At 37.2% G+C, this 19,347-nt stretch overlaps 1 protein-coding gene across 1 annotated transcript in view; it reads right to left on the bottom strand.

Moving 5' to 3' along the window:
• Window positions 1-19,347, bottom strand: part of Fmn2 (formin 2) — a 343,084-nt gene that overhangs the window by 93,852 nt on the left and 229,885 nt on the right. Inside the window, exon 14 of the mRNA XM_034520965.2 lies at window positions 9,878-9,970. Coding sequence (XP_034376856.1) covers window positions 9,878-9,970 — 93 coding nt within the window. The remainder of the gene's footprint in view (window positions 1-9,877; window positions 9,971-19,347) is intronic.

The raw sequence follows: 19,347 nt of genomic DNA, 5'->3' as shown, positions 1-19,347 counted from the left end.
GTTATTAATATAAAAGTGAGATGAATATTAATACTTTCATGGGCATTGTGCCTGTATAACACATTTAGGAATACAAGGCCTAGACCCAGTCCTTCTTTAACTTTTTAAACTGATTTGTGACGGTTAACCTATGAGTTAAGGGACTATAGCAAATTCATGGCTTTGAGTTTATTGTTAGGAGGTTTCCCATATTTTATTTAGAAATAGCTGAGAAGAGTGAACAGACAACAGTCCAGGTTACCTTACATGGAAAGTTGGTTTTCAAAACGTCAGAAGTCCATAGAATTGACACTACAAATATTTATATATTAATGTCCATTCTGATTAGAAACCTGTCTGCTCCTGACAGCATCCTGTCGTGGATTCTAAGAAGAAATTGAGCATCAGTGGTGTTACGCCAGTTGTGTGGTGACAGCCACTAGGCAAGAATTACCTCTTTCCATCTACAGACAAATTACTGTCCAGAAAAGGACACACTTGCAGAATAGTCGACTGATTATATCTGCCTAGACAGAGTAATCAGCCCTTAATAATTCTGCACACTAAGGTCTGTCAGATGATCCTGGGCCAGAAGGCTGAAGATCAGATGCTCCAACGTTTTGTCGTATAGGGACTGTCCAGGTGTTCAGCGGTATCTATAAATTGGCAAAGTTTTAGAAGCTATGCTTCCCATAATTTCAGTTAACTCAGTCATTCTGGATTTCTGACGGGGTTGAAAACATATAGTCTCATAGCCAATTCTGGCTATTTTCTTTGAGAGAAAGGATTTGAGAGGATGGTTTTCAGCTGACATTCATTCTAAAGCCAAGCAAAAAGCCAGGTTCGGAACTAAGTGTTCTAGTTAGGAGAGATGACAGAGGTTCTGGTTAGTCAACAAAATGTTGGACTGGGTATTAGGACTATCTTGTACCTCACTGGTACAAATTGGTATAATTATGCTCTAATTGTATTTTTGAGAGAAAAGTTTTATTTTAACAGGAAGGATGATATGTAGGAGGAGCTAAGGTGAGAGGAAGAGAAGGAGTAAGGAGAGGAGGAGAAGAAGGAGAGGAGAAGCTAGGTGACGAGAGAAAGAGAAAGAGAGAGAAAGAGAGGGGGGCATGGAAGCAGATGTTCACATGTCTCCACCAGTCAAAGATAGTTGATGTATCTAGGTTGGGTATTGGGATGGAACCAAGTCCATCTCAGGCCTCCTAGACTCTGATTCATTCTCATCCACAGATACAGCAGTGATTGAGGCTGTTGGAAACCTAACACTCAGAGAGAAGTGGGGACATGAGCCTTGCTTCTCATAAGGGTTGCCTCCAATTTGTGCTTCTTTTTGTGTCAAGAATTATCAGCACAGCATGTGAAATCTAAAGTAGAATAATCACATGTCAATATTGTGGAAAATCATTGTCTATCTGCATGCATTTACAATTAAAGTGTTTCCTCCTTTTAGTTCTGCTAATGGTGAGCTTCTGAGAGTAACAATCCTACTCTGGACACTGTACAGTAAGTTTGTCCACCGTCTCTCTGAATCCCTTATTAGTATTACAACTTTTAAATTAAAATAAAATTGCTCCCATGTCCTTTACAAGGGCTTGGCTTCAGCATGTCCACCATCTAGCTATTGTGTTATTTCAGTCTTCAACACGCTTTCAGAATCAGGCTTGCTGGCTCAGCTCTGTAAGCCTAGTAGTCAGAAGGTTAAAGCAGGAATATTACTGGAAGTTCCGAGCTATATAGTGAGGTTCAGGCCAGCTTAGGCTAGAGTGAGACACTGCCAGAAAAAAAAATAAACCCAAACAACAAAACCCAAACTAATAATGAAGCTCTCTGAATATTCATTTTCATGTTAGAAAATGGATATCATCACATCTACTCAGAGTACTCTAAGGAAACTAAAACAAAGTATTTAGCTTAAAAGAAACAATATTAAGGCTTTATGGTTAGCTATATTATCATATTAATTAAAATCCAATAGACTAATAGGCATTATGCTTCTTTTTTCAATTCAAATGGTCAATAATAGATTACTTTAAATATTCATTTCTTTTTCATTACTGAAAATAATTCCCATTTTATGTTTAAAGAAAAAAAAAAGAGAGAAAGAAAGAAAGGAAAGCAACCCCATTGCCTCTCCTCCTCACTGAGGAGCCCAGCTTATATGGTAGACAGTATCATTTCTGATAGACAAATCTCAGAGCTGGTGAACTGCCCAGGATCTGGCACAGCTAATAACCTTGCTTTCAGCATCTCTTCCATTCTCGTGTATAATATTACCAATACCAGGGATTGTATATTTAAGACTTGCGGTTTCAACACCCTTCTAATTATAAGCATGTGATTACAGATTTATGCGTTTTTCATCTTGCTTCAACTCACAAGGACTGTTCAGCTTCAATTTGCTATGCTTAGATTAAGAGACGTGTCTGAAAAAACACTGGAAGATATGGGCAGTGGGGTCTTTGAAAAATCCCATTTGCTGTTTTCATTTCAGGAAAGGACAGTAGAGGCCTGACTTCATCAAGTAGCACAAGAAGAATCTTGCACGCTTCTTATTAAATTTTAAAGTACACATAAATCAAAGTATGAGTGAAAAGCAGAGAAGGCCAACATGAGAAAATCAGGCTCTGATTTGATTCCCAGGGGTAGAAATATACAGCAGAATACACACACACACACACACACACACACACACACACATACACACACACACACACATACACACACACACACACACACAGAGAAACACACATATACACATATGCACACATACATACATACAAGCAACCTAATACATCTTAGGTCCACCATAGCTGGGCAATGGTACAGATTTTGGGCACAGTTTGTCCAGGCTACAGCTTCAATTCAGCAAATAAGGAGAGTTGGGTAGTGTGGAGGAAGAAAAAAAGGAGGAGGATATTCGGTTCTGAAAATATAATGAGAAACCATAGGATTGTCCAGAAAATTCTATTGTCTTACAGTTTTATACTATAACCCCTCCCCTACAAAAAAACAGCAAAGAAAGCTTTAAAAATCTAACAAATTCTTGTCAGCTATCTAGGTATTAAGAATTAATTTTTCTAATCACATGTGCACAAAACAAAGCTATGATATATGAGATGAAATTCAAATAACCTAAATTATCCTAACTTTGATTAAAGGGTTGAGTTGAACAATTAACATATATCATTACAGCCACTCCACAATACTTTTGTAAATCGTTGAAAGAAATTCCATTCTGTTTTCTCATTTGTTTTAAATGTTAAAGCTGATAAGTTTGGGTTTTGCTCATATGAATCTGAAAAATATGGTGCATCTACTTGGTAGATGATTGATATTTACAATCCTAGATGCCATAGATATAATTGCAAATGGATGAAAAACCACCATTTACATCCTGAAATTCTTCCTAACTCAGGCTTTCATTACAATAGACCCTCTTATTTTTCTTTGCTATCTGAAGACTAACACCTATGGGAGTTTCCCTTCCTCTGCCCATTCTTCACATGGTACTTTCTCTCAGAATACTATTCATGCCTATTTTATCCTTATCCTGGGTCAAGGACATCAACTCAATAATTTTCTTGCCTAACTTACCAAAATTTCCAATTGCAGAAATCAACCTAGTAAAACCCATACCACCTGCCCACTGGGCATGCACAGTTGTTTATTAATGTGCACATCCCACTCCTGTTTCTTTCTATGCTCACTGAAGACCTCTTCCTCAAAGATGTACAAGCCCAAACATTTCAATAACTGATACCATTGCTCAGAAAAAAACCTCAAATTTTTAGATTATTTCACAGTTTGGACTTTAGAAATATGAAACTGGAAAAAAAATCAATATTTCAAACTCTTAAAAGATGAAAACACTGGATCATTTCTGATCCTAAACACTTCAGATAAGGGGCTTTCATAGTGCCTTTGTCTTCCATACATCACTGATTGATGATACCCAGACAAGAAGCCTTGGCACCTGTCTATCACCTATGTTCATGTGCTTCTCTTCTTATGATAACCAGACAAATCTATTCTGTCTCCTAACCATCACTTCATGAGCACTCAGCTCCTCATTTCTCTGATCGTATGCCATGCCAGTTTTAAAAGGAGTCTCCTTTTCCTCTTCTTCCTCCTCTTTTTCCTACTCTTCTTCCTCCTCCTCTTCTTCATCCTCTTCTTCCTCCTCTTCATCCTCCTCTTCCTCTTCCTCATCTTCCTCCTCTTCCTCCTCCTCCTTTTTTCTCCTCCTTCTCTTCTTTTTCCTCCTCCTCTTCTTTTTCCTCCTCCTCCTCCTCCAAGGACCAATCTGTCTCTATTTAAGCTTTTTCCACATTGCTATGAAGGTATCAGGACGTAATCCAAGTTACTTACTAAGAGTGATGTGCATTCACAAAGTTGAATCCCTGGAGCATTCTCAGCCTTATCATTCACTGCTCCCTTCCATAAGATGCACCTCCTGATTTGCTCCAGATTCCCACCCCTTCCATTTCACATTTGTCTGTGTCTTCCTTTTCTTTGTCTTCAATTCTCTCATATCCACCTACCACTCCTCTAATAATAAAGTGTCACTATCACTAAAAAGAGTTAATGTCTATATAGGTGTATCTTTGGGGCCTGTCTCAAAATATTCTGTTCTGTAAGATGATAGATTCCTTGATCTATAGAGGACTGTCTGATCTCAGCTTGTGCAGAAGGATCTGACTGGGACAGGAGCAGGGTTTCCCTCCAACTAGAGTGATAGAAAAGCAGAACATAACCCAGGTTGAGTGTGGGAAAACCCTTTGTACAGTACTGTTACATCAATGGCAAATAAAGGTGGCTTATCATTAGAGTCCTAGAAAGGAAGAATGTGCAGGCTTAAGAGGAGATGATATAAATAGTCTTAGAAATTTAGAATCTAATTTTGCAAAGAAAACCTTACAAAAATGATTTGTAGAAACTAGGTCCAGTGGTTGTTGGCCATGAATTTAAGGGGCCATTAGATATCTTGTAAGGACAATCTACATTTCCATTCACTGCTATAGAAGAAAAAGCCCAAGAAGTGGTCTTGAGGAAGATTGTTGGCCTCTGGTGATCATGGCATGTGACTGGGCTGGGTCCATATTCTGGAAGCATAGTGAAATCAGTTGAGCAAAGCTACTCCCTTAGTGGTACTTATACTATTGAGGAAGGAACAAACACAGCAGCAGACAGTGTTGTAAGGGATTGATCCTAAGCTGGGCAGATGCAGAACACCATTAGAGTGAATCTACCTTCAGGGTTCCTGGTCAGAGGGGAAGCTAGCACCTTGACAAACAGTGGGTGCCTCAAAGCAAGCAGACAGTACTCTCTCAAGCTGCTATTTTAAGGTAGACATGAGAGACATTCCCAAGACAGACATGTTGAAATGGAGACCATGAAATTCTGGCTTGAGTGGAAGTAAGAAGGCAGGGAGGGAAAAATTGGATAAATAAGTGGATTCTGGGATGAGATGAAATCCAGAAAGATTGCTAGAATGTGATCCACAGACCACACAATAGCTGGATTATGAGGATAAGAGATGTTTCTGTTAGACTCCAGAGCTAATGCAATAAAACGTTTGGCCAGCATTAGACACGGTCTGTCTTTTGAACTGTTCAAGAGATTTTTACATTAGAGAATTAGGCACATTTAAACAGACTCTGGATATATAAAATATGAATATTCTCCTGTGGCTAATCTTGGCAAGGGTTGAAATGACAAAGCTATATTATTATTGATAAAAGTCTAGTTATAAGAAAAGATTTGACATATGCTATAAAGGTAGCATTTTCTATAGTTATAAGCTTGAGTTTAGACTTTTGCCTTGATACCTAGAAGAAATAAAGAACTCCCAAATCCTGCCTTATAAAAAAATCATCTTAAGAGAAATATATTTTGACATTTGTCATTCTCATAATGCTTCACTAAATACAGGCCCAAGAGCCAAGAGCCTGAATGCATAAAGATGGTCATTTATTTTTTTATATTTTTGACACATTTGATCAATGCAAGTTTTCCCAAAGCATTGTCATTGCTGTGTTATCATTTGTCTTTAAGACAATGTGAAATGGAAGATGCACTAAGATATTCACCTTTTATCTTCATTACTGCAATAAATAGCCAAAAGAATGCCTAGACAGATTGAATCTTTGTGGTGTTAGGGATTGAGCTCAGAATCTCAAACCTGCTTAACTTGTACTTAATCACTGAACAACAACAACAACAACAACAACAACAACAACAACACACACACACACACACACATACACACACACACGGTCTATACGGGTGAATGGGAAGATTATATAGAACTTTGAACAGGACCAGAGGAAAACAGAAAGTATCAAGTGGCACAAGGAGAAATACACACACAGAGACACACACACACACAAACATACACACACAGACGCACTCACAGACACACTCACAGACAAAGGCCCATACAATTCAACCTAATGACAAAGGTAATGCCTGCCAAAGTCTGAATATTTTATTATCATTATAGAATTGCTTTTATTTCACTCAGAAGTATTAACTTCTAATAACTTCATAATGGATAAATTGAAAGAATTTTTTGAACTGTCATTAAACTATAAAGACATATATGTCCATTAATCAAGACTGAGAAATCCTGGCTTCCCTATGTGTAAACTACTAAAAAAAAAATCTATAGACCTCCATCTCTGCTTCAAATCATAGATTATTGACAATGAAAATTATTTATAGTGTTCCTCTGTGCTTTGGAAACTTAATTCCTAAACTTCCAATACCTTGAATTTGTTTTTCAATTCATGCTTTCTTTTAAAGAAAAAAAAAACCACAAAAAGTACAACCTTAGTTTTAGCCTATAAAATACAAATTAACAATATTATATAATAAATCATATATAATTTGATAACAGTATAGCTAACCAAGCAGGTAGGTTTAATTTATAACACACATATACTATATGTAATAAATCATGTCCAATGTATGCTCTTGCCTGCATTGTCAAAAGCCCTGCCTTTGTCTTAAATAAGTCCTCGAATTATGAACTTTCTACTTCTTAGTAAGCCACAAAGGATGACTAAACACCTTCAGCTATGTAATCTTTTAAATCATGTATCGTCTTTTTAAATGACACATTCTTAATCTTAGAATTCTACAAAGTGGAAAAAACCAGACCTCATCTTTTTTTTTTTTTTTTTTTTTTTTTTTTTTTTTTTGTCATCAATGGAATGAGATCTAAGGGTACTCTGAAACCTAACCACAAGACTATTATTTTGGAGGAAGAACACTTTTGGAATGAATGAGATTTTTTACCTTTGTTCATATAGTGTTGAATCTGAGAGCAATATTCACTTTAATTCAGGAATCTCAACAGTGTTCTCCATTAATCTACATGATGATCTTTAAAGTAGTATTTTTCCATTGAAAGGAAGTTGTGCTCATGTTGATTAAACAGAGCCATGGCTCATTCTTTCTAAGTCATTGCCAGTGACACTTGAACAAGCTATGAAAGACATAGTCGGCTACAGAGAGGACAGATCCAGCCTTCTGAGTGAGCTATTTGGCCTCAGTCTCATGCCACGTTTGCCTCTAGGAGAATTCCTCAAAGAACAAAATCTTTCCCAGAGCATGGCATGATATAAATCTGATCTTCAGAAGAGATGTTAAATTCCAGGGCTGAAATGTTTTGAGTAGTAAACGCTTTGATATAATTTTAAGTTTCAATGACTTCAAACAGCGAGAGAAAAAAAAAAAAAGAAAGAAAACAAAAAACAGTTTTTTAGTATCCTCTGAAATTTTCTGTTTATGTCTTCAGAATGTAGAAAGCATCAGTGATATAATATCTGTGCTCTATGAAATAAAAGTATTAAATATCTAGAAGTATTAATTCATTACACAAAAATAGCAGATGGTGTCCTGAAGATTTAAAAGACACCAATGGACTTTATTCTTTGGGTACAATGTTTTGACAAAGCAAATAACTACCACATTGTACTGAGGTCACAAGCAGAGTTGAAATGGAAGGGAATGGGTTGGAGCTCGGGGTAGAGCATTTGTCTACCATGTATGCTAGGACCCTGTTCAATCTGTATCACTGTTTAAAAAAAAAAAACAGCAACAAAAATCAATTAAAAAGAAAAGCACAAATCACAAAATACCAAATTTTAAAAACATTTAGCTAAACATTTTTACCATTACAACTATTAACTCTAACAGGTTTATCCCTAATTACAGTCAAAACTTCTGAAAAATGAAATACAGGCAGATAGTATTTCCAGAGCACTTTAGACAATTTTTAATGATAATTTAATCACATAAAAGCACAAAGATTTTATGCCTTTATGATGCAAACTATTTAAAGTAATAGTGTGCCATGATCCAGCCTCTGCATGAAGAGGGTCCTGAGAAAGACAGGAATGGGAGCAGCGCTGACGCAGTAATGACTCAGAGTCAGTAGTGGATGCATGCTGTCAGGTCAAGTGTGCTCTCTTTGCCCAAGGATTCTCATCATTCTTCTTTCTCCTTTCTTCCTTCACCCATCTCACTCTTTTGCCTTCTCCTGACCAGACAACCTAAACCCAGTCTTTTATTTACTAAAGCTACATCATCAAGGCTTTGACCATTGTTAATCTTTTTTTAGAACTCCTTAAATTTACATAAATTTTATGAATCCCAGATCATTAGTCCCAACTCCTGCTTCCTTAAAACAAAAGGTAAACACAAAGCGAAAGCACATTCCCTTATAGGTTTTACACAGCCTGTTCTTCATGGGTAGCTGGGAACAGCTCTTGAAATTTCCTGGTACAGCAGACAGTGGTAACTGTTTTCATATAAAAACAGAAAGTTGGCAGATTACTAAGGTTAAAATAATTTCTTACAATTTTTTAAAATTTGTAAGTAAAGGAGCTAGCTCTCTCTGATATCTCTCTACGCATTGTCACCTCTAATCCTGCAAGTAGCTAGAAAAATGAAGCATTAACCTTTTATTTGCTTATACATCATCTTTTAATTCTCTGATTTTTGTTTATTCTAGCAACTCCATGGGCTCATTATGTTCCTTCTAATATTATTTGTTTCTGGATCATATACAAGCCTTCCTTCACTAAGATAACTCAATCAGTTATTTGCTTGTTTTCTGTAGATTTCTTTTTTTCTATCCACGATTTTTCTTCTTGAGTCCACTTTAACTTTTTATACTTGATGTCCCCACGTTCACCCTGGCTAAATAATGTACCAGTCATTTGGACCAGAGGGTACATGTATCTCTTCATAATTCCAAGGCCAGGTCTTGCTATGAAACAATATCTACAAAGGACTGTAGGCTTTTATGGCCTTTGTGGTTTCATTGTCGAGATCCTTTTCCATTGCTCTTAGGGCCAAGTGGGAGGCCTGTTCCTCATCCTCCACAGCCTCATGACCACCTCCATCTCTCATTCCCAAGAGCCACATCTGTTTCATTAATTATGGAGTGATTACCTCTGAGTAATGGGGGAAGTATATCCCCCAGAAAGAGAGATTAAAAATAAAATAGAAGAGACAGCAGATCAGCTTCAGGGCAGCAGCAACCATCAGCACAAGTGCAGGGATCAAAGACCTGGTGATGCTCCAAGGGGCAGGAACTGTGACAGATGACCCTTACTCAGCCAGGCTGGACCCTGCATCAGTGTGTTGTTCACAAAACACCATCCAATAACAATGTAGACTAGCCATGAAATACCATAGTTAGCAAATTGTTAGCCTCTCATGCCTGTGATGTGATTAGCCCAATTTTTGTTTGTTTGGATATTTGGGGGTTTGTTGTTTTTTCAGTAATGCCAAAATAATCTTGTTTAAATTTGCACTGAAACAGATGGCTGCTACATATCTGCCTAAGGAGTGGAGAGACATCTCTACAGTTTACCTTGACTGATGAACTGCTCCATGTTCTCCTTGAAAGGCTGCATGTGCTCTTCAGAGGACACCTGGTACACTTTACCTGCTTCCACCTCACAGGCTGAAATGAAGAGAACAAAACCATTTTAAGAGCACTGCATTGTCAATGGAGCATTATGCTAGATTTTAGAAAACATATGAGCCAATGTTGAAAAGTGATTCAACCAATTTTGTTGACATGTGTTGTCTATCCATATTGGAATCATATTCACACACACACACACACACACACACACACACACACACACACACATATCTTTTCAATGAACCACAAAAGATATACTCCCAAGAATGTATGTACCTAGTTCTACCACTTCTAAACTGATCTGTGGGACAAGTGAATCAGATAGGACCTGAGTTTCTGGTAAGGACACCAGACCCTATGTCTGAGTGCAGTTTTGGGGTCAAACTTGTTAGAAGCTGTATGATGTTACAGTAGTACCTAGTACAGAGTATAACAATAGCTAAACATTTTTACTATTACAACTACTAACTCTAACACATGTTTATCCCTAACTACAGTCAAAACTTCTGAAAATTGAAACAGAGGCAGACAGTATTTCCAGAGCACTTCAGACAATTTTTAATGATAATTTAATCAAATCCTTAAAATAAGACAAGCGAGAAGATTTTTACTACCGCTTAGGTCAGCTGAGGAAATTAAGGTTAAATATGGCCGGCCACAGAAAGATAAAGATCAGACTCATAAATGAAGTTCTGAGCTGACAGTGAAGATTGTTGTCACCCTCATCCCCCTTCCATTTTGCAGCATCATATTTTCCTAAGTACAGATTCTTCTGGTGCTGAGAAGCATCTCTAAGAGAATTTCTGAAGACATACCTATGGAAAGGAGCACTGTAACTCAGGAAGGAGGGGATCTAAAGCTGGAAACTGCATTCTTTAATATAAAAACTGGCCAGATTTCTGATAGCCTCTAAAGAACCGGCCATTTTACAGTCTTAAACTTAGGTTATTCCTATAAAATCATGTTTATTTTAAGTGAAGTCACTTTCTCTCTCTCTCTCTCTCTCTCTCTCTCTCTCTCTCTCTCTCTCTCTCTCTGTGTGTGTGTGTGTGTGTGTTCCATTTTCAGAACCTACTTGGCAAAAGAAATGGGTCAGATAAGTAGAGACACTGCAGTCATTGCACCATTGATGACAGCTCCATGAAGCCAGAAACATCTTTTGTTTGTTTCTTTATTTGTTCTATTGTACTGAGGATTGAAGGGTTGAACCCAGGGTATTATACAATCTATGCTAGCCAAGGTATATATCACTGGCCATCCTTTGATTACTTATTTTGAGAGGAGATCTCATGAAGTTGCTCATGTCTGTACCCCATGCAAGCCTTAAACTTAAGATCCTTTAGTCTCCATAGTAGCTGACCTAATAGGTCAATATCACCAGATTCAACTTCATGTCTTTCAAAAAATATCTCAGATGGTGCTAAGCATATACTTGATCATAATTTTCAAGAATTTTCTAAAAGAATGTCTAAGTAGATCCTAAATAGGAAGGCAATGTATGATGTCGCTTATAGAAAACAAGGTCTAAGTTATTATTGCCCCTCATATTTTATCAGTCAATTATTTCTAGTTTGATCAAAGGAAAGGATACTAAAATGCTGTTGAACAGCTTCAAACTGTTAAACAACCTCTTCTCATCAACTCAAACCTTCCTGGGCCCAGGGTTTAGCTTCTCACACTGTGTAACAGCCACGAACAAGATGAGAACACCTCTGTTCATACAGAGCTGTTTATTCAAAAATCATTGAGTCTTTAACATTGTTTTCCAAATCCATGAGAAGAGCGAAAGCCTATCAGAATAGTGTCTAGTTGTTGAGGGAAGCATGGAGGAAAATTTCCTGGCTTTTTGCTTGTTTGAGAGACTATGAGTCACAATCATTCTCTCTCCCTGTCCCTGTCCCTGTCCCTGTCCCTGTCCCTGTCCCTGTCCCTGTCCCTGTCCCTGTCCCTCTCCTTGTCCCTCTCCCTCTCAAAGAAATATAAAGTAGGCCAGACTTGGTAGTCTGCAGTTCCATTTAGGAGGTAGATATAGAATGTCAGGAGTCATCCTCAGGTATATAACAACCCCCAAACCAGCTACATACGTAAGACCCTGTTCTAAGAACAAAACAAAATATCATTAGAAAATAGGAAAACGGTGGTTTCATTCATGGAGTTCTATAACATCTAGAGATGTAAGATGTCACAATAGTGAGCTGATAATAGGAGTGGATGGAAATTCATCTAACAGGTCTGTTGTCTCTATGGAAAAGTTCACTGGCAGGAAAGCAGGGCCAGATCATGGGCTGACTGTGGCAAAGTCTTCTAAGGTTTTCACTCAGCAATTTTTACAGAATAGAACATTCAACGAATGAGAAAATGAAATTGTGGGCTAGGGAGATGGCTCAGTATGTCAAGACCTTGCCATACATGCATGATGATCTGGGAAAGAACCCATATAAAGCACAGTATGACAGCAGTTACCTGTGAACCTGGTATTCTTTGGAGAAGTTGGAGGCACTTGTGGATATGAATCCACAAGACTTATGCCCCAATGTTAGTTACATAGCAGCTAACAACAGAGTGGTCCTGCTTCCCGCAAGGTATGAATCCAAAACCCATGATATCCACATTTACACATGCAAGCATGCAACATGCAATATACATCACATACATGTTATATACATACACACAGAAGAGAAGAAAACTAATACTATTATAATTTATATAGACATTTTTATATTTAAATTTTTTTCACTTGATTTTGAGGGTAATTTCAACTTATTGTTATAAAACCTATTCTTAATATAAGATCAACAAATTATGGAGTTTTTTTTCTGCTTAATCTATCTTTGATTTTTAAGTCATAGATTTCCCTGTATACAATGAGAATTAAGCACAATTGGAGATCTAGAAAGCACATGAAAAATGTCTGCCCAGTACCTTGGAGTTTCTGGTGGAGTCCACTCCCACCTCTGCCAGGAGTGCTGCTCTCACCAAGCTGCACTATCCTTCAGGATTTACATAGAGATATTAAGCACATATCTTTCTAGAGTCAAAACTCAGCAGAATATGCCTGGAGGCTGCTTTTAAATAGTGTTCAGAGAAAGCTTGTGCAATTAAAAAAGAAAGGACAATGCTGTATCTCAGGTCTTTAATGGCCAGCAGAATTCTACTCTTTAAAGGTAGGTTTATTTTCTACTCCCAGCTACCATTCTCCCTTTACTTACTGTGCTCTGTACCTATTATGTATAAATGTGGAATGAATATTAATACCTATCTGCTGGTCATAGTGAACTTCTTATTCATCTGTAAAATGTCATACTTACTCAAATTTCTCCAAATTATATATCTACCTGACATATTCCTGGCCCTTATGACAAGTTGCTGGTACCTATCCAAACACAGCCAGTTCAGGGCTCATTTGTCACTCAAAAGGAAGAAAGTCAGCCTTTCCCTCAGCTTCACATAACCCTTCTCTTTAGAGCACGTTCATGACACAGGATTTAAAAAAAAAAAAGGATTTAGATGGAAATAGTTGAATGTTCAAGTCTAAGCTGACTTCTAGCTATGGAAATCTTCAGCTGTTCGCTTGAGTTATCTGAGTCCTAACTAAAGGTTGAACCTGAAGAACTAAGTACTGAGCTGTATATCAGGTAGTTAATGATAATAGTGTCTCACATTGATTTATTTGTGTATCTTCATCTCTGATTATACTTCCCTAAGGCCAGAAGACTGTCACTCATCTGTGAGCATAATGCTTGAGGTTTAGAGGAAGCAGAACTTCACACAAAAGACAGTGCTGTCAACCACACCCATGATTATGAATTTCTTTAATCTGGCCGTTCACCAGTGGTAGATGGAACAACACGACAAAGGATTCCAAGGCTCAGATTCTAGCTCTCAAAGTTCTTCATTGTGAGATACAATGGAATCTATTATTTCTATATAGTTTATCAAGAAGGAGGGATCTGCTGATAAAACACATTATGATGTAGAGTTTAAAATTCTGTTTACATGTATGGTTCTCATACATATTTTAATATTCAGCATAGATAAGGATAAGTTTAATAGAGTTAACATATAAGGCATTGAAATATTTCTTTAAAACATTGGCTCCTGTTCTAATCTTAGCTGTAGTATACCTCTTACACAACATATCATTCTGGCTAGTACTTATCATTTTGTGAATTGGTATGTGACTATGCAAATTTTTTAAAAAACACAAAAAGCTGCAGTATGATAAACTTGAAGGGTCATTTAGAAATATTATTAAAATCAGAACAAAGATAGAGATCTTGGAAAACTTAATTATGGTCATATACAAATATTAAAAAAAAAAAAACATTTGTCAGGAGGCTGTTGGCATGACTGAGCTATTCCAACCGTGTGAACTTTTGTTTAATTTAAAGACTTTGCTGAGCCAAAGAGATTTTGTGTGATGTTAAAGGACTGACATTTGGAAGTATGCATTAGGCTTCCCAACAAAGAAAAATACAGCCAGAGGGAAGGAGGAAGAAAAGCTTCAGATATTCCAATGTAAAATCGACTCCATCACATCAATTTCGTGTACAATGCAGCATTCTGTGAAGTGGGGGAAGTGTTTCTTTATCACTATACGATTAACCATCAGCATCACACAGCTCTCTCTGAAGCAGACCTACATCATGGGAAGTTTGCTTACTGGTTGAGGGAGTTGGAATATTCTAGCCATAATTTACTCAAGTCTCCAACTTCAATCAATGTTAATTACAGCCTAAACTTACTGTTTTACTGTGAGCTTTGAGAAAGTTACATTAGCATCTACAACATACACAAAAGAGTACAAACATATTGATTAGATGAAAAACTCTAAACTTTCAGAACTAAATTGCCCCCTGCTCCGCAGAAGAGCCTTGTCTATACATCATTACAGGCTCACCACACACACACACAGACACACACACACACACACACACACACACATACACACACACACACACACATACACACACACACTGTGGACAATGAAGTGCATACTACTTCCTTTTTAGCAGGACAAGAGGAAATTATATATATATATATATATATAGATATATATAGATATATATATGCATATATATTACATATACATACATATAACTTTTCATAAGCATAATATTAATTATTCTAGATTAGTACTATATAGCCTTGAAAGATTATTATAGGCTTCATTCTTCTAAATGAGTGCAAATTCTTAATTCTTAAAACTGGATACAAAAGGTTGTCATCTCATGACCTAAGATGACAGACAGTGCACTTTACACTAGAATAATAAAAGCACATTACTACAAACTAATATGCTTACTATAGTTTACCTATACTTTTAAGAATCTTTGAATATGATCTTACACTATTAATATGATGGTATCATAATTAACCATAACATTCTCAATGAGTTAAAAGATTGATGAAGGACAGGACATAGCTTATTGGTAGGGTCTTTGCCAAGGAAGTTCAAAGCCTTGTGTACCTAAGTAAAACCAAAACCATTTTTTTTAGAGGTACAAAAATATTTTGGATTTTTACAAATAGATAAACCAGATTAACTTTTGTGAATTTAATATTTAATCTGGATTCGAAAAGTATTTTTCCAACATTCTAAATACTGTAAGGATTTATACAAGGAAAATTAAACCCTGTGACATTTTTTCAGAAGATGTCATAATTTCAGGGACAGGCACAAATGTTCATCAAGAGTACAAATGCCTTATATTGATTGATTATTTATTTATTTATTTATTTATTTATTTATTTATTTATTTAGAGAGTGTCTCACTATTTAGCCCTGCTGACCTGGAACTTGGCTGGCCTCAACCTCACAGAGATCTGCATACCTGTGCCTGACAGGTGCTAAAGGCAGGTGCCATTATGACAGGCTATCCTGGCTCTTAAGACTACTGGCTAGGTGCCTGGCTTCATTTGGGGAATCCTTAAATAGTGCAATCCATTGTGCTTATGACTGTCACAAAGACCTCAGCAGTGCAATAATCATCTTTGGAGTGATACTATTCCCTTTCCTATTGCCCAGCCATGAGGTACATTGATGATGAAACAGGAACATGGACCTATGACAGGACACACTCATCTACATCAGTCTGGTAAAGTGCTCCCACACAGTGAAGTTTAAAGACATCCAGCCAGTAAATTAGAAACCACAGTGACCGTGCTTTAGGAATGCTGTCTCACTAGTGGGTTCCATTGTGGTATAAAATTAGTGTTGCAACTATTTCACAATAAAGCAACTTTTCTCCAAGGAGTGAAAGCCTTACATGATTGTTTTTTAGATATACAGAAATAGCTTGTTTATTTTATACATCAAAATGTGAGTCAGACCACCTCTAAAGAAAGATAATCTCTAGTGTGAACCACGAGCAAGGAATTGACAAAAGATCCATTTAAAGCAAATGGTTGGTGATCAAAACTCTTGTCAACAAGTTTAAATTTCTCAAGTTCAGAAGATAAATTGAGAGAAGCATTATAGAAAGAAACATGGAGTAGAATGGGGGGGGGGCATACCTGTAGTGAAAGGGAAGGACCATAAGGAACACTAAATTGTCTGAAATTCACAGTGCTTTTGAAATGCTGGAGAATGTGTCATATAATCATTCACTGTAGGGAATAGAAGATACAGAAACAAACAGAACAAAGACCAGGACTTGATAGGGGACCTAAAGCTTTTAAGTTGGGGAAAGTACAAAGGCTTTTAAACATCTCAGAAATTAGTAGTTATTGTAACAATCTTGGAAACTATTTTAAGAATTCAAATCATTTTACTAGGGCTTTGGTATTGACTTCTAATATATTCATGCCTGGTAAGAATCCAAGCAATGATTGGATGTCATTTATGGATTTGTAGCTAGCATCTATAGGCATTTTTTAAGGCTAATTCTGATGGACAAATGGAAGGTCTTTGTATAATAGCCAATGGAGAAACAGCGTGCCATAGCAGTCAGGGAGACAGACTCTGCATTTTAACTACCATTCAGTACTTACTACTAGGATACTCAGATACGTTCCTGAGTATTGCTCGCTCCTCCTTACTCATCTGCAACATGGAAGGAGCAACTATTTTGCCCACGATTTTCACAGTATGAAGTAATGTGGGTGAGATGTACTGAGCTTTTGGCACTGCCTTAATGTGTGCTGTAATCCTACATTATTTTCACTGGTTACATGTGACACCAACTTCTGTGAACTTCCAGTTTTTGGAACACAGTGAAAGTATTGTAAGTATTCTTGGTAAGTTGTGGAATAAAAAGAAGTCATAAGCTATTATGGATAGCCATAAGATTGCTTGATGTGTGTATTCATTAAATACACACACACACACACACACACACACACACACACACACACATCCATGTATGAGCATGAGCATGTGCACCTATGTATGCATATGTAGAAGCCACAGGGAAACCTTAGGTGTTCCTAAGAACCAACCACCATGCTTTTAGAGACCAAATATCTCACCTAGACCTGGGACTCACCAATTTTGCTAGGCTAGCTGGACAAGGAGCTTCAGGAATCTACCTGTCTCTGCCTCCAGACTGCTGGGATCATACGTACATTTCAGCATTTCTGGTTATTTGTATGGGTTCCAGGGATTGAACTCAGGCCCTATCTTTGCATGTTCTAAGTTACTCATTATGTGACACTGAGAACACACTCACCAAAAGATTGAAAAAAGCCAAAGAAACACAGGACCATCAAGTTGACAACTAGCTATCCATTATCAGAACCAAACCAGTTGAGAATGACTAACTGCAGATCTGTTTCTACTGCCCTAGACACTGATGAGCATCTCCCATGATTTCTGCTCAGATCATTTCCTCCTCTGTATTTTAGAGGCAACCTCATAGGCTATCTTGATGATTTTTGAGGTGGTAAGACAACATAAAGGAAAGTCTGTCAGCATTAGAAGGGTGGAGGAGCTGTTGTGATGGGTCAGTGGATAAAGATGCTTACCACTAAGCCCAATGACCTAAGTTCAATATTGCAAACAGATGAGGTGGAAGGAGAAAACCAACTTTTACAAGTTTTCCATACACAAGACAGGCCATGAAGGAGACTGACAGACACAGACAGACAGACAGACAGACAGACACACACACACACACAGAGAGAGAGAGAGAGAGAGAGAGAGAGAGAGAGAGAGAGAGAGAGAGAGAGACTGAGACTCTAAACAAATAAGCAAATACATTCAAAGAAGCATATCAGGGTATTATGTGGCTGACTTCTCTCCAAAAGTTATAGACCCTTCCACTTGAGTTGAACTTGAGAGCCATGATGACAGCTAAGATCATATTAGAATAATGGAAACATGCAACTAAATGAAGACAATTGGTTTTGGTTTACTTTGGTTGCTGTTTTGTTTGGTTTTGCTTCAAAACTACCTTTCTATATCTGACCCTGGGACAATGATGTTAGACTCATCAAAATATCAAAATACTGTACCTCTTTAACAAACATCTTGGTGAAAAGTTTCCATAGTGAAATGGGGAAGGCCGGATAGAGGAATATGGAGAGAGGTGAAAGCTAGCCTCCCACTTTCCATAATTAGCAGGTAAGGCTCCAGTGTCTAGTGTTTCCATACACTCAAGCCAGCATCACCACATTGCCCCAAAGTGTCATGTCAGCCATTGCTTCAAACTCAGTTCTCAGATCCTCATTCACATGTATGAGCTGACATTTTTCTATTGCCTCCAGCCCCATCTCCCAATGATCTGCTCTCCCAAGTCCTTAGGGCAGCATACACAGCAGAATTATCCTTTCTCTGAGGCCTGGGTCCAGCCCCAGGGGATGCTCTCTCCAAAGATGTCTGCTCTGCACTAACTACAACTTCTCTTGCTTTCCTGAGTTTCCTGAGGGATGATGGCTTCTTCCTACATTACTTTGTTATTTTTCTGTATTGTTTTGACTTTTCAATACATGTTAACTTCTCTATATTAAATTACTTCAATTAAAATAGTATATATTTTTGGTTTTCCTAAGTTTTACTATAAAATAGTGAAAGCAATAACCAAAAATAATGAATTATGTTTCTGTAAGACCTCAACAGCTTTCTGACACTAGTAGTTAATTTTATTCTTGCTATTTCCTTCTAAATAATATATGTTTGAATTGTTCAACACAAAATTACTTCTCTTTCGTATTAATCTTTTACCTCCAAGAAGGGTATTATATTCTTTTTAAACATAGTTTATTATTTTAATTAAGTTTCTTATGTTTCTTAGTTATGTTTACTTTTAAATTCATCAAGTTATGCAATTTCTTCATAAAGAACAGACAAGGCTGAACAATCACACATTTTAAATTAGGGGAGTCCAGACTACTCAGTTTCAAATCTAAAGCAAACATATTTCTGGATGCTTGCCCAGTTTTCTTTTTTCTCAAATAAGATTATTAACCCCATC

This window comes from Arvicanthis niloticus, chromosome 16 (assembly GCF_011762505.2).
Source record: "Arvicanthis niloticus isolate mArvNil1 chromosome 16, mArvNil1.pat.X, whole genome shotgun sequence".
NCBI lineage: Eukaryota > Metazoa > Chordata > Mammalia > Rodentia > Muridae > Arvicanthis > Arvicanthis niloticus.
The sequence above is the reverse complement of the archived record's forward strand: the minus strand, read 5'-3'. Positions and strand labels throughout refer to the sequence as shown.